The sequence below is a fragment of the Eufriesea mexicana genome, unplaced genomic scaffold (assembly GCF_001483705.2).
Source record: "Eufriesea mexicana isolate 0111107269 unplaced genomic scaffold, ASM148370v2 scaffold25266, whole genome shotgun sequence".
Taxonomy (NCBI): domain Eukaryota; kingdom Metazoa; phylum Arthropoda; class Insecta; order Hymenoptera; family Apidae; genus Eufriesea; species Eufriesea mexicana.
Genome location: NW_016932250.1, coordinates 91,248 through 116,032, shown reverse-complemented (window position 1 = coordinate 116,032; position 24,785 = coordinate 91,248). Strand labels below are relative to the sequence as shown.

The following is a 24,785-nucleotide window of genomic DNA, read 5'->3' as shown; positions in this document are numbered from 1 at the left end:
GCCGAGACATAGTCAAACGGTGAGCGAAGAAGCCTAATCGAAGACACGTGAATCGATATGGGAAGAAATTTTATCGAGGCTTCATCGTTTTTCGAAATCTCTGCGATGTCTTTGACATCTGTGTCTCTTGTCAACTTTGCCTCGTGCCGTGGCATGATTTTCCTTCATATTTCAATAAAACTGCCAGTTCTTCGTTTATTCTCTGACTGCTACAATGGTTCTTTGTATCCATTGAAAGTTTAGGTGAGAAAATAAACATAGTACAATGTCAATGCTGTTCACAGTTCTTTAACCCGCTCTCGATGAAAATATATTTCACGCTACTTCTGAATAATACATTTGACAATTTACAGATAATCGTTGCACATGAAAAGTTAATGTTCACTTGTTTGTGAATTCTTTTACTCTCTGTGCTCCTTGTTATTTTAAATCATCCTAGACTTGATTTTATTTGATTTTGCTAGACTAGTAAATTTTTGGATTGATCCAAAATCTGAATGATTTATTGGTATATCGAAGAAGATCGTTCGAGGAATACTAGGTAGCATTGATATTGATATATAGATTGTAGAGAACGAATTAAACCTGGCTATTATCAAGATGTTTGTTATCTTATCGAAACTGTTTTAAAGAGACACAGATTTTCGTTTTGTAAGCATTCTGCGATGCTAATGTCTCTAAACCAGTTAAATATCTTGTTCGAAGCTGTTTCATACCGTGCAAGATTAAAAACAACGCTCTATTAATTTTTTTCTTTTTAATAAGATTACCGTCTTCCTTATTGCGTTCAAATTTGTATAAATAAAACAATATCAAATACAATTTCAATATCGTATCGTCTACTAGATATTACATAGATTAAAGTCAAAAGGAATGTTGAAATATCGAGTGCGAAATCATGGTGTCACCCAATTTCTTATCACGTGACGAGTAGATTTGGACTCGGAATGGGGATTCTTACCCCTCCAAACAGTACCCTCCCCTCGCCGCTATACCATCCTTACGAAATGGTACGCATCCCCACTCCAAGTCTAAATCTAGTCGTCGTGATTAAAAATTGGGTGACGTCAAGATTTCGTACTTGACATCCCAACGCTGGTCAGAAGATTGATGATGTCAGTTGGGTAAAATGAACAGAAAATTGCGTATAATGTTAATCTGAAGTTAAATTCATTTTTCTTTCCTTGGGAATTCCCAAAGATGTTTAACTTGATATCTCAAAACTGACCAGAAGCTTTACGGTATAAATTAGGCAAAATGGCGAGAGAATTGTGGGTAATGTCAATTTGTAATTGAATCTGTTCGTTTAACTTCTCCAAAGTTGTTTAACTGGTTAAATGGCAAGTCTGGAAATTAAGAATTATAGGTCTCACTTTAATGATACCTACCGAGTATATCCAACAGGAATGCAGCAAATGAAAGACACAATTTATACGCTTATTAGTATTATTATATATTTAGGAAATGATTGAGTAAAGCATATTTGTATTTGTAATTTGTATCGATGTCCCGTGCGAACAGTGTGTGCGTAACTTACTTGGAAATGTGTAAATAACTTAACAAGTATACAGATCATTTACAAAGATCCTTCAGACAAAAGTTGTTGCATATCAAAAAGTTCATAGAATCTGCGCAAAAAAAAAAAAGAAAAAATGCGATTCAATTACAAAATTTAGACATAATTTTTATAAAGCTTCCCAGGTCATCAAACAAATATCATCATATATGTAGCTCTTGGTACTCAACAACTCGTGTTTAAAGATTTCTCTAAATCATTTTTATTTTTCGATATATTCACACGTTTTCAGATAAATCACACACGTCGTATCTAACAGATTTTGCGAACCACGATAATATTGTAATTAAATTATAAGCATATAATATTAAGTGTAGTTCAATTAAGTACACATTTTTTATTCATTTATAATTTCTAAGAAATGACTATCGAAGCAATGAAATATTTTTTGTGTTAATTTCTGTGATATTTATAGAACTCTTTACATGAGAAACTGCTACTATCTCTTTTAAGAAGTGATGAAGATTTATCTTATTATCTTACAAATTTTTGCATTTTAATGTAAATTTAATTTAACGTACTAGCGATTATTTTAAGCAACTTCTTCATTTTGCATAGTTAAACAGTTATAACAGAAGATATTTTCCAAAGAAAAATTAACAATTATTTATTAATTGGAGATTATGATTATCTTCATAACGAGCAATTAAAACATTCTTCATTCTTCAACTCGCAACGATATATTCATTTTTTCCATGATATTTCCTCAAACGTTAATTAAAATTAGCATGATTACATACTTTTCTTTGATAGTGAAATTTTTGTCTTATCCTTTAAAATTATTTCAAACCATTTATAGACTCTGAGTACGATCAAAGAACAGTAAATACATTTTTACTCCAAAGCTTAGATTTTTGGGTATAGTAAAACGACTACTCTTAGTAAAAAGCTCAAAAAGAAAAAAGAAAAAATTATTACTTAGTGCAAAAGATACTATAAATTAACGTATCAAAATTTGAATAAAAGTTTGATTACATGCACTTAAATGGATGATGCTTTGTACATTTAATAACATAATTTTCAACACAAAATACGTTTCTCTTAGTATGTATTCGATACCAATTAGCTTTACTATTTTCCGTTATAATACTTTAACTAGGCGAAATAAAAAAAATGTTTTAAGAAAATGATGTTAAATTTAACAACAGCTATCTCAATAACAAAATATTAATATATCATTTGCAGTTATGTAACCTTTACAATCATATTATTTCTAGTTGAGTTAGGTTACACGTTTAGGTTCCTATATGTATAACAAAGCAAGACTTTAAATAATTTTTCTATTAATTAGTCTAAGGCTAATTACTTATAATATTTATGATTTTATATTAACTGTGAAAATGGTTCTTTCTGTAATTAAAAAATAAAAATGGATGATTTTGTTATTTGTAATAAGTGATCTGTGACTAATCTATCTAATCTATTTTAATAATTTATAGATAATCAGTGAAAGTCGAGTAAAGGAAAAATAAATGGAGGCAATAGCCAAAAAATTTGCGAACCAGGTGAGAGAATCATAGTTGTAAAAAAAGTTTAATTAAACTTCTCTAAAGTTTAATTAAAACTAAGAAAGAGATGTCTAAGTGATGCATAGTCAGTGTTGATTTAAGTAGTTAGTTAATTAACAAGCATTATATTTCACATACAAAACATTCAAGAAATTATGCTCATCTTTATCATTATCCAGTTGAATAATTATCAAAATAAAAATAAAAGACATTCAACTATCAACTTAACTATATCTTTGAACTATTTCAAGTACAAAAATGTAACATTTTTAGATTGCATATCTTTGAACAGATACTTGGAGTATAATACTTTAAGAACAATAATGCTATCAAATAACTGTTTATATTTTTTCAATATTAATTGCATATTTATATTTACACAAAACAATATTATAATCTTAAAAAATGCTGATATTTTTCTATCTAAGTAATATAATAATTAAAATAATATTAAAGTGATTATAAAGATACTCATGTGTAAACGTGACTGTTCTTATTAAATACACCCTTTTTATCATAACTCTTTAACTATCCAAAATAATAAAAAGTTTTCAAATATGAATATTTGATAATGTGAATCATTTTTTGTATGGAAATAACTGACTATTTTTTTAATGGAGGAATAAGAGACAGCAGCAGTATTCTATTTACTCTATAAAAAGACATAAAAATATGAATTTTCTAGTGTATTTGAATGCATGCATTAACAAGTTTCCTTTTAAATTTAGTTTCAAAATTAACGTGATGCTAATATTTTTTCACTTTTCTAAACTGTATAACTATATGAATCATAACTATATAAAGATTTCATTTCATTATTAATTTTTGGAGATAACAAATATTATAACTATTATCTTGATAAATGAATATGTTTAAATATAATAAAATAACTTGAATCTTTTCTCTGTGCATTAATTTTAAAATAAAGCTGTTTTATAAAAAAAAAGTGCATTCATATGTAATTGTATTTATATACTACAATAAGTTCATTTACAGTTAGAAAAATGTATTACACAATAGTAGATGATCTTTCAAATAATATAAACTCTTAAAAATAATTTATAATAAATTACTATAAATTTACTAACAAAAATGTTACAAATTTTTTATGAAAAGTACTAATAAATAGCGAAATAACGTATATTTTGCTTGTACTCACAAAAAATATAGAAATAGTTTTCATTACCTTCTTTATTTCTGCTTTTCTTCTTCTCTTCTTTTTCCTGTCAAACATAAAACATTAAATTAGTCCGTGTAATAAAACAAACGGAAATTTATCGTACAATATTATAATTACGTGCTTTTGCAAATTATATTTTTTATGAATTGCCAAAGTTTTAGTCATGCAATAATTTTACGATCTAAATGTCTTGGCAATTATGTTTAAAAAAGGATATTTATGTAATTATAATTAATCTTAAATAAGTTTCTGATTATATGGAATATTTAAGCTTCTTCGCATTTCGTATAATTTAAGCAAAAAATTAAACTATTATCTTTCGATTTAATAATGCTACATCTTTTTAAGCAATTTTTATTTACTTGAAAAATAAAAAAAATATAAAAAATCGTTTCATGCATAAAATATAATACACTTTTAAAATCGCTATTCAGTAATGGTGTATATTTGCGAATGTTTGTGCATGTTTGTGAATATTTTAAGCAATATCGATATTTTTAAAATTTGTAAACCATTATACATTATGCAAATACTCCTTGTATAGAGATTATCAAAAAAATTCGGTTCATAAAAATATCAATTAAATTAAATATAGGTACAAAAAATTTATTATTTAATTACATCTTGGAAAATATTATTTTATCTAGCTTTTGTGGTATTATATATTTTACTGCCTTGGTATTACCTATATCTCTTAAAATACAATACATAAAAAAATATATAGTAATGATGGATAGTTATAAAAAAAAATATAAAAAAGTAAGATAATTAAAAAGTACTATATTTAGCACTTTCTGCATAATTTTATATTTTAAAACGATTCTTAATTCATAATATTGTTATAAAATTTGTTTATGACAATTGTTACAAACGTTTAATTTCAAAAATTATGACGACCAAAACAGTAAAAATGATTTTTAAATAATATTTTCTGCACTGAACTGAAAATGAAGCAATTTATTATGCATGCATTTATGGTATAATATGTAAATATTTATCATTACTTTGTGTTTACATAGTTTGTAAATTGCATTAATATTTTTACATTAGATTAGTATCATATTTATCATAGTTAATCACTGAAGGAAGAAAAGACGGAAGGCATGCATAATGGTCTCTATGTAGTGGAAAAAATAGCAAGTGATGCTATTGATTAGGAAGAATGAACTAAGATTCTATCATTATGTTATCAGTTACTCTAAAAATCTGAACTTTCAGAACTTAAACGAAAAATATGAAACTTCTAAAAATATTGCAGTTTTAACAAAAATGCATTCCAAAAATTAACAGACTGAAACGATTAAAAAATGCATTTTAAAAAATATTCATATACAATTCATTTTATTAATATTAAGTAATATCCAATTTTAATATAAAAAAATTCATTTAACTCTAATATCCATGTTATTTATTTATATAATAAAAAAAAAAAAATTATGAACATGTAATTTTATAAAAATATGAATATAGGAAAAGAAAACATGAATAAATCGTCTATAATATCTCTCAAAAGTATCTACTACTTTAATCGAAAAATTGCAATATTAATCATTTTCTTTTTATAACTGCAAAAAGATCGTATCACGAAGAATAAATAAAGTACGTTAGATTTGATTAAATACAGAGTAATCTTTTCGCTAGAGGACTCAAAGCAGAGCCGTTATAAAAACACTGTGACAGAAGCATCATGTATGTATATGCATATGTATATATCATCTCAATCAATCGATCTTTACCTTAACCTAACAAATCAATATCATTCTTGTATGATCCATCAAATTATGGTAAAGACCGATTGACACATTACATAGATATACAGACAGTAGTGTCTTGAAAATTGGTTGAGATTTACCTCGGAAATTGGCCGACTGTTACCCCAGTATTTAAAATTAACATCATGAAACGAACCACCGACTTCATCTACTTAAGATATACAACTAAACGTGTTACTGTCACGTGTCATGTATCTTTATCTCACTCACACTCGGCGGGCCAGATTCAAACCTAACCTTCGACCAGTTTCCAAGGCACTGCTGTATATATAAACATAGTATTCTCATTTCACCGTTTCTGTGGCGATACTGCCTTTCAGTTCTGTAATAAGAGAAATACTCTGTATATAATTTATCATCGTTTTTAGTCTTCTGAATATATCACTTACACTAATAATGAGAGTAACTGAACAAAAAAGAGAGTAGTAGCAGTATGATCAGTAGCATCCATAATAGAAGAAGATAGGTTGATGTAATGTAATTGAAGGGGCACCTTTTTCACCTTGTTGCTGGATTCCTTGAGACTCTGAGGGGACGAGGGAGAATTTTTGGCTGGAGTCTTCTGTGGACTCGTCGCAGGTTGTGTAGGAGCGGTAACATCACAATCGGAAGGCGATGGTTGTATAACGGAAACTACCGGAGGAGGTGAAATAGAGGCAGAAGCGGACGTGGATACACAGGCAGAGGTCGAAGCTAAGGGTTCCGAAGGTGCTAGCGGACTTTCTACCGGAACGACACTCAGGCTTTTCGGGGGAGTTTGCTTAGGAGTTGACAGTTTTCCACTTATCGGTGGTAACATTGTCCTAGTCTTAGGCTTCCTCCACCCCTATGTAACACCAATTATATTTATTATGTTAGTCTGCTTACCCTTAAGATAAAGTACCCCTACACAAATCATGCATTACCTAAGGCACTTTTAGATAGATCCTCCATTCTTTGTTTACCTTAATCCTTTATTTAGTCTAACCTCTTTTAAGCAAACTAATTTTTATGTGTTACAGATAATATTATAAAATCTTTCGAATAGATATAAGAATAGAGTATTAAAAATAAGATTTTTTTAACATCAAATTTGTATTTAACTGCACTTATATATTTATAAAATATAAACAAAATACAAACAGAAAACCATTTTAATTTTTCCTTAAGAATTTTTTAAGTCTTTTATGAAATAAAATTTTTCTTTTTCTAAATTAATTTCTACTATTAGAAACTATAAACTATATTATTTGTATCATGTAATTACATGTTAAGTTAATGTAATATAATGTTTAATGAAAATTATAACATTCTTAAAAATTCTTTTCAGATGTTACAGAACATTTTTAAAAAATTTTATACTTAATATAGAAAGAAAAAATAAATTTAAATTAGTAATTTTTAAAGAGTAATTATATAGAAATTTTTCAGTTATAATCAGAAATTTCAAACTTTACTTTTTTACAATTAGTAATTAATTATATTGTTGTCTATAATTACAATTATTTTTTGTCTCATTCGTGCATAAACCCATTATATACATAATGTATATTACAAATAATAGGGAATATGATTTATAAGAAAGCTAGGAAGAAAAAGGAGAAGAAACAAAAGGATATTTAATAAGTAATATTAATAATATAGCTACAAAATAATAAGGAAATATAACAGTAGAATGTACAAGATGGTACATCAAAATTTGCATCTTTTTCACAGGATATGTTTTTATACTGACAACTTGGAAGAAGCAACTATACTTGTATGGTGATATAAATAGAGTTACAATAATCTGAATAATGTAGACATAAAAAGATGTTTATTTTATAATTTGTGTATATTACTAAATAAAGGATTAAATCTGAAGGAGAATTACTTGTTATCAAATCAAAACTGTATAATGTGAGAATTTATCACTTTTATAAATATTTTTGTTTTTAATATATATATAATTACATACTCATAAAATAATTAACAAAAAAATACCTTTTAACGTACAGTACCAATAATAATTTCTCACACAATTATATTTAAAAAATAAAAATGTTTTTAATCATTTAAATTATGATGTAAAATTAAAAAGGCAATTACTATGAATATTTTCTAACAAATATTCCACAATAATAAAATCAATAGTAATTATCACTTTCTTTAACAAATATAAAAAATATTAAGAGTTCAATATCAAAAATTGATGTTTATACCATTTTCAAATGGTTTTATCATTTTTTATTTTGGTATGTCATAGACAATATAAAATGTGTCCATATTTTAAAGCTATGTGACTGAAGTGAAATTAATATTCATTATTTTTTCATAGAAAACGGTACTGTATGTGTTTGATATATTGATAAAAGATTCTAATTTTTAATATAAATTTTGTCAAAATAGCAATCTCACTTTATACATACATATATATATATTATCATTCTTAGAAATGTATCTTAATATTTTCAATTTATATTACTTTATTAGTCAATAAGATCATTATTTTGAATTATTTGAAACTGTATTAAAAATTATTTTCATTAAAATATTACAAAAACACTTATGTACTAAACAATTTTTATTATTTTTATATTTTATATATCTTACCTTGTCGTCGTAAAAACCCTGGTCGTCTGTTCTTTGCTGTCCAAGTAAACGATCAGTTTCGAGGTCAGTATCTGCCTCTTCTTCATCTGGACCCTCCTCGATTTCAACATCTGCTTCTTCGCCCGTACGACGAACTTCCGACTCCTCACTATTATTTTCCATGCAAATTCTCCGCCTGTCATCCGATAGACTACATTTTAGTTAGATGTTCTTAAAGAACGGTAATTATATCTTGATTATAAATATGAATAATTAATTCATTTATTATATAAATATCTCTTTTGCAATATTTTATTATATTATATATTTATGTTTTTAATCAGATTTTAGCTATTTTATATTTTCATACTTTAAGATAGTAAAGACTATAAAATATAATTATGCAACTTATACAGTACATATATTTGACAAAGTATTGAGATTAAAAATTTATAAACCAGACTCTAAGTTATAGTAATTTTTAATATCCTTAATGATTTATATTAAACATTATAAAATACCAATTGAAATATGTTATTAGTATAACTATAAATATATAACTAAAAAATGCTTTATTACAGATATAAATGTGAATTAAAGAAATTATTAATAAATATTAGCGCACAACGAATAAATATATATTGTACAAATTTTTCATGAAAGTATAATATTTAATGTTACAAATGCATAATTTATTCGTCGATTTTATTGTTCATATTGACCTCTTAAAGATAGCTATATGTAAGTTTCAAGCAAAATGAAATATGACACTGAAAAATTATATTTAAAACTTTGTAAGAATAATAGAAACAATAAAAATTATAATTCATAAATTAAAATTTGAATATAATAAATCTTCACTTTAATTCGTATTATAGATATACAAATATTTAAAACAAAAATGAAATAATGTAAATTGAAGAAAAAAGAAAGTGAAATACCTTGGTATCCAAATTGGACTGACATTAGGTTCAGTTGGTTCTTCTGTAGAAGATTTCACAGGTAAAGTCTTAGTCCTCTGTAAAGCCATTCTAATGTCTTTAATAGCAGCTTCAACTTTACCATCTATTTCCATATTAACGTTTTGTTTAGCTTGAGGTGCTGGTGGTGGTGGTGTACCTAATGGAACCAGACCTTTAAACTCAATCTCATCTGTATCATATGAATTTTCCTTTTTGGGAACAAATAAATCAGGTGTGGAAGTTTTGAAGGTACGTAAAATATCTTTGTTAAAGTCTACACCAGGAAGATCTTTCATCATGAGTAAATCATATTCTGTTATGGCTGGATGAGTAGTATCATTAACACGACTACGCTGAATAATTTCTTTTTCAATTTCATTAATTTGTCGCTTCATCAACATCACAGTTGGATTATTATTATCAGTATCACTAGCATGTCCACTGGATAAGCCATCTTCAAGAACTGGCATGCTAGCGTATATTCTCAAAGAATCTGAATTATTTCCTAAATCACCAACCGATCCAAGAAGACCGCTAGCTGGTATCAGCTCATTATCCATCATCATTAAAGAAACTTCACTATCGAGATCTCCACAATTACTATCGCAATCAGTCGTTTCAGGACTCAATGTAAAATTGCGAGAATGTCCGACTTGTAATCCGACTTCTGTTTCTCCGAGATCCTCGCTACTACCAGTACCTACTGAGAGGTCTAAGAAATTATTTTCATGTTCGCCAGTCTAAAAAGAAATGGGATAATCACATTTAACTAAAAAGAATTTTATCCTAAACATAATAATATCAATATATTTCAAATTTTCTTTCTTTTTTATTATAGATGATTCTTTTATGATTTTCTAAAATTTTTGAATTATTTGAAACTGTATTAAAAATTATTTTCATTAAAATATTACAAAAACACTTATGTACTAAACAATTTTTATTATTTTTATATTTTATATATCTTACCTTGTCGTCGTAAAAACCCTGGTCGTCTGTTCTTTGCTGTCCAAGTAAACGATCAGTTTCGAGGTCAGTATCTGCCTCTTCTTCATCTGGACCCTCCTCGATTTCAACATCTGCTTCTTCGCCCGTACGACGAACTTCCGACTCCTCACTATTATTTTCCATGCAAATTCTCCGCCTGTCATCCGATAGACTACATTTTAGTTAGATGTTCTTAAAGAACGGTAATTATATCTTGATTATAAATATGAATAATTAATTCATTTATTATATAAATATCTCTTTTGCAATATTTTATTATATTATATATTTATGTTTTTAATCAGATTTTAGCTATTTTATATTTTCATACTTTAAGATAGTAAAGACTATAAAATATAATTATGCAACTTATACAGTACATATATTTGACAAAGTATTGAGATTAAAAATTTATAAACCAGACTCTAAGTTATAGTAATTTTTAATATCCTTAATGATTTATATTAAACATTATAAAATACCAATTGAAATATGTTATTAGTATAACTATAAATATATAACTAAAAAATGCTTTATTACAGATATAAATGTGAATTAAAGAAATTATTAATAAATATTAGCGCACAACGAATAAATATATATTGTACAAATTTTTCATGAAAGTATAATATTTAATGTTACAAATGCATAATTTATTCGTCGATTTTATTGTTCATATTGACCTCTTAAAGATAGCTATATGTAAGTTTCAAGCAAAATGAAATATGACACTGAAAAATTATATTTAAAACTTTGTAAGAATAATAGAAACAATAAAAATTATAATTCATAAATTAAAATTTGAATATAATAAATCTTCACTTTAATTCGTATTATAGATATACAAATATTTAAAACAAAAATGAAATAATGTAAATTGAAGAAAAAAGAAAGTGAAATACCTTGGTATCCAAATTGGACTGACATTAGGTTCAGTTGGTTCTTCTGTAGAAGATTTCACAGGTAAAGTCTTAGTCCTCTGTAAAGCCATTCTAATGTCTTTAATAGCAGCTTCAACTTTACCATCTATTTCCATATTAACGTTTTGTTTAGCTTGAGGTGCTGGTGGTGGTGGTGTACCTAATGGAACCAGACCTTTAAACTCAATCTCATCTGTATCATATGAATTTTCCTTTTTGGGAACAAATAAATCAGGTGTGGAAGTTTTGAAGGTACGTAAAATATCTTTGTTAAAGTCTACACCAGGAAGATCTTTCATCATGAGTAAATCATATTCTGTTATGGCTGGATGAGTAGTATCATTAACACGACTACGCTGAATAATTTCTTTTTCAATTTCATTAATTTGTCGCTTCATCAACATCACAGTTGGATTATTATTATCAGTATCACTAGCATGTCCACTGGATAAGCCATCTTCAAGAACTGGCATGCTAGCGTATATTCTCAAAGAATCTGAATTATTTCCTAAATCACCAACCGATCCAAGAAGACCGCTAGCTGGTATCAGCTCATTATCCATCATCATTAAAGAAACTTCACTATCGAGATCTCCACAATTACTATCGCAATCAGTCGTTTCAGGACTCAATGTAAAATTGCGAGAATGTCCGACTTGTAATCCGACTTCTGTTTCTCCGAGATCCTCGCTACTACCAGTACCTACTGAGAGGTCTAAGAAATTATTTTCATGTTCGCCAGTCTAAAAAGAAATGGGATAATCACATTTAACTAAAAAGAATTTTATCCTAAACATAATAATATCAATATATTTCAAATTTTCTTTCTTTTTTATTATAGATGATTCTTTTATGATTTTCTAAAACTTTAAAATCGAATAATAGTTTATGGTAATAGTCTATAATTAATAAAAGTTATTATTTATCAAATTAGAATTATAAATTATTTATTTTTAGAAAAATACCCTTACATTTTGTGGAAAATCTGTTCTTTGTTTCTTAGGAGATTCATGTACCAGAACTTCTTCTGTTGTTGGGGGACCGCTAGCCAACCGTTGACCAACATAAGCACTTCCTCCTTGTCTTCGCAATTCATAATCCAGATCCTTGAATAAAAAGTATAATTATAAACTAATAACATAAAACGTAGTCAATATAACACTTATGATAAAAATAAACAAAACAAAACTTTTCAATATAAATTATTTACTAAAATTATAAGAAAATTTAAGATATATATATAATTAAATGCATATATAAAATTTTCTTTTTTAATTATAATAAAAAGAAAATAAAATATTTGTACCTGAAATGGAAAAGACTCAGCACTATTTTCTTTTTCCTTAAAGAATTCCTCAAGTACCTTTCGAGTTTCTGAGAATTCATATAAATAATCAAATGTACTACCACCAGATGATACCAGATTGCTTATGTTATCTGTAGGAATAGTTGATGGTTTTAATGAGTCTTCTTCTTCATCTTCGATCTTGGAAGATGGAGGAGAGGCATTTACAGCTTGATCATCAGAATAATTCATATTTGTTTCTACCACAGCCTTTTCTACGATGATTTCTGCAGAAGTATCCTCCTTCTAAAAATAAATATAAAAATATCTTCTACTTTTTATGTCTTTAATCTTAATGCATATTTTTTTCAACCTTTCTGTTCAAAATTTTATGTTAATAATTTTGATAAAAGTTATATTAATTTATATAAAATTTTAAATATAATAATAGAGGAAGATATAGCTCATATTTCAAACATACCTCATTATGACTTGGTGTTGTTGGTAATACTCTCTGTGGAAAACCAGGTCTTGGCGTCATGTATACAGATGGTGATGAGAGAAGACATGGAAGTTGAGTATCACGTACTCCATAACGTCTTGGACTTTCAGAATATTGTGCTATTGGTAATTCACCAATTACTCTTGTTACTTTGTGATTATGTTCTGAAGATGGTGAATCTACTTCACAATCACTAGCTGGAGTAATCACCTGAAAATGTGATTATAAAAATCTGTTAGAAATGTTTTATATTTAAATTGCTTTTTTCATTCTATCTAATGTGATAAAATAAGTTACTTATTCAAGTATATAGTATTATAAGGAAAAATACCTTAAAAAATTCTGAAGTATTATGATGATATGGCGTTGTTGGACTTGGAGTACTTCCAATACTAGAACTTAAAGGCTCTGGAGGAATGCGACCTCTTTGAGATTCCTCAGTCTCAAGATTTAAGTTAGTTGATGTAACTTGATTGGTATTATTAGAAGTTAAATCTAGTCGCAAATTCTGCCAGTTATCATCAATGTCATCAAAGACAACTACTTCACCATCACTAACGATCGCCATGCTTCTTGCTGGCGTTGTATTATTTGATTGATAATCTATGCAACTTTTTGATAATCCATAATCAAGATCCGCAGTATTTTTTGATACACCATATTCTACATTATTGCTATTCAAAATTGAGTCATAATTAATAATACGATTGCTGTGATTGCTCTTAGGGGAATCATAGTCAATAGATTTTGTTGGATTATGTCGCACCGAATGAATTTCTGAAGAAAATACAGTTTCTGTAACTTCTCTACTAGAACGTTGCTTTCTTGTATCACCACATCTAAAAATTTATTTATATATAATTTTTATTATTATATATAACAATTTTTAATAAAAATAAATATAATTTATTAAATAATTCATTCAATGAATACAAATTTTACTTATTTAGAATTGTTAATATATCATATAAAATTCAGATAATAATTTTCAAATTACCGGCTTCTTAATTCCCATATAGTTTGAGTGTTAGGTGATTTATTATTTCTTTTAACTGATAACTTGTTATCTGTCTGAATATCTTCATTATTTAAGGAATTTGATGCCGCAAGAAAACGTGATTTTCTAGCTGCTACTTTACCTCGGCTTTGAGAAAAAACTTCTCGTCCACCAGCAATTTCTATAATTCTAAAAGATAATTATTGTTTAAGTTCTTAATGACATAATAATGATAATAATTTCTAAAACAATTATTGAGTATTATCCTTTTTTAAGTAAAAAATGTTTAAATAAATAAAATTAAACTTTTCTATATTAAGTTAGATATTTATATACAAATGTATTATACAAAAGTATTTTATTTTAATTTTTTATTTATTTTCTTGTTACATATTAAGTGAAGTTTAAACCATATTAAACCAAAATGTAAACACATTAAAAATTTAAGTAATTCAATAAAATAAATATATAGTTTCACAAATAACTATATAGACAAATGATAGTTATTACTAGTACATATATTTTATGAAATATTATAAAAATGTAATAAAAGATAAGCGCAAGTATAAATTAATCAATTTTTATACTATTATAAATTATTTAGCTATTAGAAACTTGTGTTAAAAGGTATGTTAAAAATATTTTAATATATGTCATTTTAATGATCTCTGATACATATCATTTCATTTATATGTTTCTTTATATTCATATTACATTATTTTCTCCAAATTACCATAACAAATTCTACAAATTTACCAAACAAATTCTACAAATTTACCAAACAAATCTATTAAATAATTTTATCAATTATTAATAAAAGTGCAATTCTTAACAAAAATATATGAGATAAAAGGAAAAATATAGTATCTTAATTTATATTGGACATTAATAAAATATTAACAATCAAATTTATTAAAAAAGGTAATAAATAAAATGTATAAAATCTATGATACATTTATGTTTGATTAAGAGCAATATTACAAATAAAATAAACTTTATAAAAATAATTATTACATTATATATATTATTTTTATTATCTCTTAATTGTTAACATATATTTAAAACATATTTATTATGTTAGAATTTCAAGTAAACTGTGACTTTTTTCTTAATTATCTATACATTTTAATTTTAATGTACTGTCTCAATAAACATCATAATTATATTATTTTTATATAATATATAATAAGACTCAATTATCAATAGCTTATTGGTAATATTATTAATGAATTATTATTAATCCATATCACAAATAATATTCAATTTGTTTTTAACTTTTCTTAGAGAAAATAACAAAAAAGAATAAATTGTACTAATAATACTCATTTGTAAATTTTTGTAGGAGGCAATAAATTCATTTGAAATGTTTAAAGAATATGTTATTAATGATAAATTTCTTTAAGAACTTGGTACTAGAACTAGCAATTGGGAACTCATATATTTCTTCCACATATATTATTTAATAAATTTGTATTACTTCTACCTTTTTTATAACGAACAGTATTTTTTACAATACTTTGAACTGTTTTCCGTAATAAAAATTAACACTAAATAGCTATTGACAGAACATTTATAAAACGGTGTAAACAAAGAGTATAGAAAACTTTATTGTAATATATCTTTTATTACGTAGTTGTTACTTACATTTTGTTAACAAATTTAGTTATTTAAAAGTTTATTCTTATTGTAATAAACAGTTTATGTAACATATTTCTTATTAATCACTACAAATTAAACTCAAGAACAAAAAGTGACACAATCTAACCTAACATCAATTGCTGTGTAATGTTTATCGATTATACTTCGATTGTATCATTGACAAGTTTATCGATTATTTCAAAGTGTGGGTGAAATATTTCTAAATATTTGTTTTTTGATTGATTAGGTGCTATATAAATAGTGAATTTAGATATAAGAACATTAAAAACCAATTGCAAATTATATTTCACTTTTTTATTAAAATGTTAAAAAAAAAAATAGAAAATTTATAGTGCTAAAAATAATATTTAAAAGAATAAAATCAAATATAAAAACAATGATATTTATAATGAGATTTATCATATTCTTTATATATTGTTTTTTAATCTTAAATTTTTAGATGTTATATATAAAGTTTAATCTTTTAAATTTAATGTTTTAAATTTCTCCTTGTTAAAGACATTATCACTTTAATTTACTATTACATTTTAAAAATAATTTAGTACATTTACAAATTTATCTTTCAAAATTTTGTATTAAATTTTTTATACATATATAATTATTATAGTTCACAATTAAAATTTGTATCAATTTTTATATATGTAATTTATATTATAAAAATAAAAAGAGATATTTTAGTAATTACACTCAAACAGAGTAAAGTAACTTACCTGGAATCCCTTAATTTATAACTGCGATCACCCTTAGCAGAAGTTAATATGTATACAGGGCTTTCCTCAGGCCCACTATCATCCTGTTGCGAATGACTTTGATGATCACTACCTGGAAGGCTACCATATTGTTGTGCATCCTCACTACGCCCAGAGGCAGATGAGGAGCTTGAAGAAAGTGGTTTTGTATTAAGTGCACCAAGCGAATTAAATGTTCCAAGTGGACCACCAACATTGCCTGTGCCACCACTGACGCCAACAGATAGCTGACTTTCAGCTGTGAAACCAGACACCATACTCGTTGTCCTGAGGAATGATAAATCATTTGTAATTATTACCTACATTCAAGTATAGTTTTTAATATAGTTTTTTTAATATATAATTTAATTATTAAAACTCTTCAAAAAGTTACATTTTTAAAATTCATTTATTGATTAATTTTAAATCATATAAGATTTTCTACTATTGTAATATTATTAAGATTTAAATTCATATTTTAATATGTTACTAATAAAATTTGGTTAAATAATTTAATAGAAAAATTATGTGATAAAAAGCTGAATAAATTACCATTTTCCATTATATGCATATGAAACTACATCAATTGATTAAGTTTTAATTGTAGTTAAAAATAATATTTGTATTTTTCACAAATTCATATTTTGTCAATTATTATTTATTTCATATCAATTAATATTAGTAATATTAGTGATTTTTAATTATTTAATTTGTTTTTCTTATATTTCCTTATCTTTATTTTTTAATATTATTTTTTTTTGTTAACATTTTTTAAGTTTTAAACTTATTTCTTTATTAAAAAATAATTCTTCCATAATTATTTCAAAGAATTACATAAATAAAATGTAGTAAAATAAAATTTAAATTTTAAACACAAATACGAATTATCAACAATATATTTCAAAAGTAGATTATAAACAAAGTTAGCCTTGTATGTACACATTTTTCGAATACAATATAAAAATATAAATTGTTATTTACAAAGACTTTCTAAAATATAATTATACATAACAAAATTTTAATTGTACGTTTAGTATTTCAACGTTTATTAACTTAAAATAAATATATTAAAAAATAATTAAGCATTGACTTTTACAAATTATGTAAATTAGTTTCCTTATTTCTTTGTTAAATATTTATACACAGTACTGACAACTAAACAGTATATTTTTAAATGGAATATCCATTGAAGTATATTTTAAGTTTTCAATTTTAAGCAGTTTCATGATTTACAAATAATATTCTTTAATAATAAAAATAGAAATTTTAATGTTTTATATACTGTTACATAAAATAATGTCAATGTAAAATATGAGAAAGATCAATGATCGATAAATCAGTTTAAGCTTACCTATCGGAGATATCGCGCTCGAGGTCGATCATGTCTTCCGGTATCGCGTGTGAGTGCGTTGAATGTGTGTTCTTGGAGGCGATTGCAAGGGTAGTCGTGAGAGTGTTTGCGAATGTAGTCGCGAGTGTATTTGTGAGGCTAGTAGTGAGGCTGGTGGTAACAGAGACGGCCTCCTGGCAGAGGCTCTCATGCGGCTGACTGATCTGTGTGGAGGCCCCCGGACTCGGGGGTGGGCCACCCCTAGGCCGACATTTCGGGAAAAGTCGGTTCAAATCTGCGTTTTCCAAGATCAGGCTTGTCATCGCCACGCTACATTCATTGCTCTTAATACCCTGTCCATTCTGAAACATTACATGTCCGACTCATGTAAGATATCCGATAGTTAAATTGTCTCGCTATCTTTTATGACACGAATCTTATACGACTTTTAGCAGTGATTTTGACACATAAATGGAAATGATCTTTCAGCCGCGTTAACTTACTTTTATTACATATTGTTGGTCCTATTAATATAAGTCAATGAAATAGTTTATGTATATTACAAATTTTTTTGTATGTGTAGTGAATTATTAATAAAACTATATTTTATATTCTGTACTCTTTTATTAAATAAATAACGAAAAAATACTTTGTTAAAAAAGAAAAGAAAATAAAATGTAAAATTTAAATCGGTGGTGTGTCGTTATTTTATTAAATTTTATTTTGTTAAATCGTATAAAAGTATTTGATGTAAAACAGTAATGTTTAAAGTAGGTTAATAATGACGTGCTAGAAAAATTGCAATAGTATTATGTGCATATATTTACCATAATATTCTTGCTATGATACAGCAAATACTTATAAAGTTGGACAGTTCTGAACTAAACATAAACCGGTGTCTGAGTTATTGATTAAATTATTGATAGTTAAATATATGTATTGCACATGGTATTTTCAATACATAACACCGCCCACTTAACTTCACTCTTTAACAATATAGAAAGTTACATTCTTTATTAGAAGCATTGTAAAATGTACACCAAAACGGCTTAATTTCCATTGGAACGTAAGTGGCGTTGTACATCATTCTTATCGAAAAATAACCTTAATTTGTATTCTACTCATTTGCATGCGATACTTTTGTTTCTTTTTTGTGCCACGAACATTTCAATTATTTGTACCACATACAGCATAAAAACAGAGCATTGTACTCCATTATACAGTTTTTATTTTATGAAATATAATATAACCTGTATTTTGCATAATTATCATTAAGCATGCAATGTAATTTCGTAATAATTATGCGGGACAAACAAAGAGGAAAGGCAGGCAAAATAGAGAAGTATAAAAGAGGGAAAAAAGAAAGAATACGTTAATGTAAGAAACTGGATAGGGTAATGAAACATGGAAATCGGTGGAAAGGAAGAAAGGTGGGAAAAGAAGAACGGAAAGTCAGGAGGTAAAGGGAAGTATACAATAAGAAAGACGAGTTTTAGTGAAAACAAACGAATAGAATGAAACAAAGGCAAAAGGATGAGAACTTTGCGGATTTGAGGAAAACATGAAAACACTAGCAGAAGAAACATAAAGAAAGGAAGATGAAAGACGAGAAAGTGTGTACAGCGCGAGAGAGAGGACGAGGGTTTGGCCCGTGCTTCGTTGAGCGTGGAATCAATAGGAGGTCACTGGCACCAGTAGATACAATCGGCACATTTTAAGTCTACCTCAGTGTTGTACAGCTTGCTACTGTATTGACCCTGCTTCTCTTTATGATTAATTGGAGACATATGCATATTCGTTGTTATTACAATTCGCGCTATATATTTCAACCCTCTCCTCTATCTCGCCTCTATGTTCTTTCTTGCTTCTTCTATCCTTCTTGTTGACAGTGCTGCCTTTTTACGACACGTTTGGTATGACAAAACAAGAACATCGAGATAAATCATACGTATGACGCTATATGGAATAGGTATTATTACTTCTTGATATTTTCTTTGATAACAAGAAAGATTTAAATTCAACTCAATGAATAGTACGCTTATAGATAAAATATCTTTTATTAAAGATTCAATTAGCTTTTATATTTTTGAATGTAAAAGATAAAGATATGAAACGGCCGATGTTATAGTATCTTTTAAATTAATTAATAAATTAAATAATGTATTGCGAAGAATGTTCTTCTTTGTTTTTTATTTTCTTTTTATTTTTAAGGTTACTAAAAATTAGAGAGGTGAGAAGTTACATTTTATATAATTACAAAATATTACGTTTCAGTGTAATTTCTTTATTACTAAAAAAATCAATAATTTCAATTTGTATTATCAGATTTCATAATGTAATATGAGAGTTTTATATTATATTAAATTGTATCCATGTTTATAAAAGTATCATTTAATAATATTGGTTATGAAATATTTATAAATTGTGATTTTTCTTAAAGGTATTCAAAATTATTGCTAATTGTTCATTTACATTTTCTATTTGTTAACTATTTATGTAAGCGATATAGTTATTCGTATATGAAATAATATATATATCGTTCTTTTATTTTGAATGTATACCGACATTTTTCTTGTTTTTATTTATAAAACTATAAATAAATAGTTAAATATATTTAATTCATATTTTAACATCCATTTTTATTTTCCCACGGTAATGTTGAAACATACTGAAATCTTAGAAAATTGTAAGTTACGTTGAGATACAAATCGTAAATTTATCGCAAATATTAAATTACAAGGTGTCATGAGTATCATGAATAATTGAGGTCAGGCAAATGAAAAGAAAATAAAAAAATTATTAAGTATGGCATTTATATTTTTATCTTTTTTACAAATATTTCTTATAAATATATCTTTATATTACATAATAGTTTAATAAAAAATATTAATTTAATGAAAAAATATGACGAAAGATGGAAAAAATTAATTTCAAGAGGTTATATTTCAATACGCATTTTTCGTTTTGTTTAATCTCCTTTCATACGAGATCTATTGACTCTTCATCGAATAAGTTTAATGGGCCTAGGTAAATCTACATACCTATGATGTAGTATGTCAAATTCCACCATTATTGGTAACTTTAAGGTTACAGCGTAGGTTGCCATGGATATGCGTGTATCTCTCTCGCACGAGTTCAGTTTACAATGTGTAAAGAATAAAGGACGTTACTTGCCCTAAATTTGCTTTGAAAAAATTTGTGTAATGATCACTGATTTAACGAGAATTTAAAGGCAACTGACCAGTGTTTTTCATCGAAGATATTGAAATATTCAAAATAAGATATTACTAATATTCGTATTAAACTGAACTAACCTATAAACAAACGGTAATGTTATAGAATATTAAACATACTGCGTACGCATATTCAACTCCTTTCTGTTCGAAATTAAAACGTTATCGCACGTATTGTCGATGATACACGATGTTCTTTGTCACACCATAAATTTGTTTGACATTTTTATTGTACTTATCAATTTGACAACTGATAACACATGCAGTCTATTAATGTAAAGATGAATTTCAGTTCTGGCAGTTAATATTGCAAAATATAACTCAATGCTTGGAAAAAGTATTGTTCAATTTTGTTTTTACTACTTGGAAGGAATATAAATAACCAGGTCATTTTGTGAAAAATATAATTAATCAAATACTGACGTAAACAAATCCTAATTGCACATTAATTTCGGTAATATTAATATTGTATTACGTTTTCATTATATTTTATGTTCTTATAATATTTAAATATAATATGTAATAATGTATGTTTATATAATAATGATAATAATAATATAATAATAATCCATGTAATTTAACCGGTGTAATAAATTTTTAAATTAATATGTCTTTTTATAAATATTGTACATTGGTCTGACATCTTGTTCAAATATTTTTTATTTTTGTTTTCTTTGTAAATGGTTATATATATAGAAGTTGCCGCAACAAAAATAAAAAATAAAAAATTACTATAAGGAATAAAATGTTTGTAACATGAAATGCAGATTTACGTTACGAGTAATATCGAAACGCTGTGATGGCGCTTTTATGAATTTAATATTAAATTCATATAATTATTCTAAAATAAAAGTGGACATACAAATCTGCTTCCATAAATTTTTCGTTAATAAATTACCAGGTCTTTAAATTTAATAATTCGTTAATTAAAAATTCGCAACGTGATATTTAAAGAAAACGTTTAAACCATTATGACGACTAAATGTGTTCCATTTAAGATAATGTATTTCATATTCATTCGCATAAAAAATAATTCAATTCGCCATTTTTATTTTCAACTGAATTAAAAATTACTAAAAATCTAATTGTGCAGTTAATACATATTACGTGATTAAAAATATATATTTTGTTTACAACATCGAATTTTTATGCAAATTAGGGTTGTTATATTTACTTATCAAATAAATATTTATCTCACACAACATAAATGCATGACATGCAGTTGTTCTTGTAAGAAATAAACGCAAAAAATCAATGAAATACATTTATATCCAATAATTTTTTTAAATGTATATTCATTTAGTTCAATAAAAAAGAAGAAGGAAAAGAATGTATATACACTTATGTAAAATAAAGTATAGTGATATTATATTTAATGAGATTGTTAGGAAACTATATTCGTAATAATTATAAAAAAAAAAAAATTAATTTTAACCCATTCTGTATTTTTTTCTTTTTTTAACACATTAAAAATTTGTCGTGTTTAATTATTTCCTTCGTGTAAAATATTCTTTTAATTATTGTATATTTTGTTAACTATAATATTTATTAATAGTGCTATTAATAATACAGTTTTTTAATCAAATGAAAATTGTAATATAATCTACTGTAGATGTCACTTAAGCCACATTTCCATTGAAACGAATGAAAATATTTGATCGAAAGTCGTATTTAATTTTCGAAGATTATGGACCAACAGACAACTATATACATCCATATCCATTTTTAGTTTCATTCTTTACAGTAAGCTTTACATCTCAAATTTGCGTTACAAATTAAATGTTATGAATATACCATTCTTCGAATTTCTAAATAGAATTTGTGCATAAAAGAAATGTATTTTATAGCAATTGTTCTTACGAACATTTCCGACTAAAGTGACATGCAGGGTTACTCCTAGATACATCTGTTTAAAAATGAGAGCATCGTGAATATTGCAAGTCCTGTTGTCTAATACGTAAATAGAAATTATATATTCTCAATCTGAGACCGTATTTTAAGAGTTAAATTCGAATTTGTTCTTTTTGATAAACCAAAAATTCGCAATAAGAAATCGATCATACGATCTTATTTGTATTTGCATTCAAAGAAAAGGGAGAAAAATCGAATTAAACTTGTATTTAAAGGAACTGTAAATCGACGAAATTTTCACAAACTCTTATATATTTGATATAAATTTCTGGGAAAAAATAGAACAAGGGCTTTGGCTGTAGGCGTCTTTCCATCCAGAGATTTCGAGGGTGACTTGACCTCCTCGAACATGAAGTTACTCATTTCCGAATAAATTCAATGAAAAGAAAAGAAACATGAAGCAGAATGCACGTTTTCACTGTAAAAGAAGACTAAAAAGCCATAACCAGGTCTTCTATTCGAGTCTCCCATCGTAATACGACTTGCGAGAAAGAGGAATCGATCCAACATGTTAACGCGTGTCTGGCATCGAGGATGGCAGCCACCCGAACAAAGTACGTCTTTTAGGAAGATTTTTATTATCGTTTCTATTTACCTTATTGTATCCGTTCTTAAGCGTACACTCGTCACTTTGTTATGACACGATGCACTGAATTAAATTGTCACACGAAATGTCGCAATAATCTGGTAATACGATCGCGAGTACACAGGTCTTCAGAGGATAGTCAGGCACTGAACGAATAGATGGCGCCCACACTTGTACGCCACCCCTAGCGTCGAATTTTCCTTCAACCCTCTTACCCCCACTAACATTGCTCACCGCTTTCGACTAGAGGGTTGATCGCATGATTCTAATCAAACTACCGAAAGTCAGCGCCAGTTCTAAATGCGCAAAATTCTCTATAGCAGAGAGCTGTTGGTGCTTTTAGTTAATTCGTTCGTTAGAAATTTAAGAAGCAGAGAGTGTAATTAAAAATGTAATTATAGACGAAAAAAGCACGGAACAGCATAAACTGAGTTCATTTATCTCTAATTACATAGAGTTTATCAAAATTTCAGTCAAAATAAAATAAATTCCTGTTTTCTAATTTGTAAGTACAATATATTTTTGTTAATATATAAGACTGATAAGCTATGTATTATTATAAGATGTTTAAAATCAATGTGCCTTAAAATGCCTTATCTTACGTGCAAAGATAAAAATAAAATGTTGTTGTACATAATTGATTTTTCTCCTGTTTACGAGGATTAAAATTCACGAAATATATATATTTTTGCATTACCATCATTATATTAATGTCTATACTGTTAAATATATATTTAAAACTACGATTATAGATTAAAAAGAATTTAGGCTCAAAAAAATTAACTTTGTTATTTTTATTATACTACATTTAATTTGTTCTATTTTGAATAGCTTCTTAACTGCGTTTAAAAACGGTGTGATAACTGTTAAATTAAACGAATTCAATATAAAATAGATAATAAAAACATAGTATTAATTACACTAACTGATTCAAATTGGATTTTATAAAATATATATATTTTAAATATTTTCGATATTTAAACATTCTCTATTTTTAAATAATAAACAAATAGGTTACATGAAGTAATCATTATTTGCTGATTGATATACGCTTTTGCTGTTGACGATATCATAAGAAATGTTTAAACGACAAAAGTAA

General features: G+C 26.4%; 1 protein-coding gene across 1 annotated transcript in view; it reads right to left on the bottom strand.

The window, feature by feature from the left end:
* Positions 1-23,803, bottom strand: part of LOC108554523 (serine-rich adhesin for platelets) — a 39,478-nt gene extending 15,675 nt beyond the window's left edge. Inside the window, exons 1-12 of the mRNA XM_017909832.1 lie at positions 23,696-23,803; positions 17,978-18,318; positions 16,609-16,914; positions 14,240-14,428; positions 13,574-14,081; positions 13,222-13,452; positions 12,762-13,046; positions 12,427-12,561; positions 11,438-12,198; positions 10,518-10,707; positions 6,530-6,862; positions 4,271-4,307 (exon numbers count right to left, since the gene is read on the bottom strand). Coding sequence (XP_017765321.1) covers positions 4,271-4,307; positions 6,530-6,862; positions 10,518-10,707; positions 11,438-12,198; positions 12,427-12,561; positions 12,762-13,046; positions 13,222-13,452; positions 13,574-14,081; positions 14,240-14,428; positions 16,609-16,914; positions 17,978-18,279 — 3,277 coding nt within the window. The 5' untranslated portion in view covers positions 18,280-18,318; positions 23,696-23,803. The remainder of the gene's footprint in view (positions 1-4,270; positions 4,308-6,529; positions 6,863-10,517; positions 10,708-11,437; positions 12,199-12,426; positions 12,562-12,761; positions 13,047-13,221; positions 13,453-13,573; positions 14,082-14,239; positions 14,429-16,608; positions 16,915-17,977; positions 18,319-23,695) is intronic.
* Between the last annotated feature and the right edge of the window lie 982 nt (positions 23,804-24,785).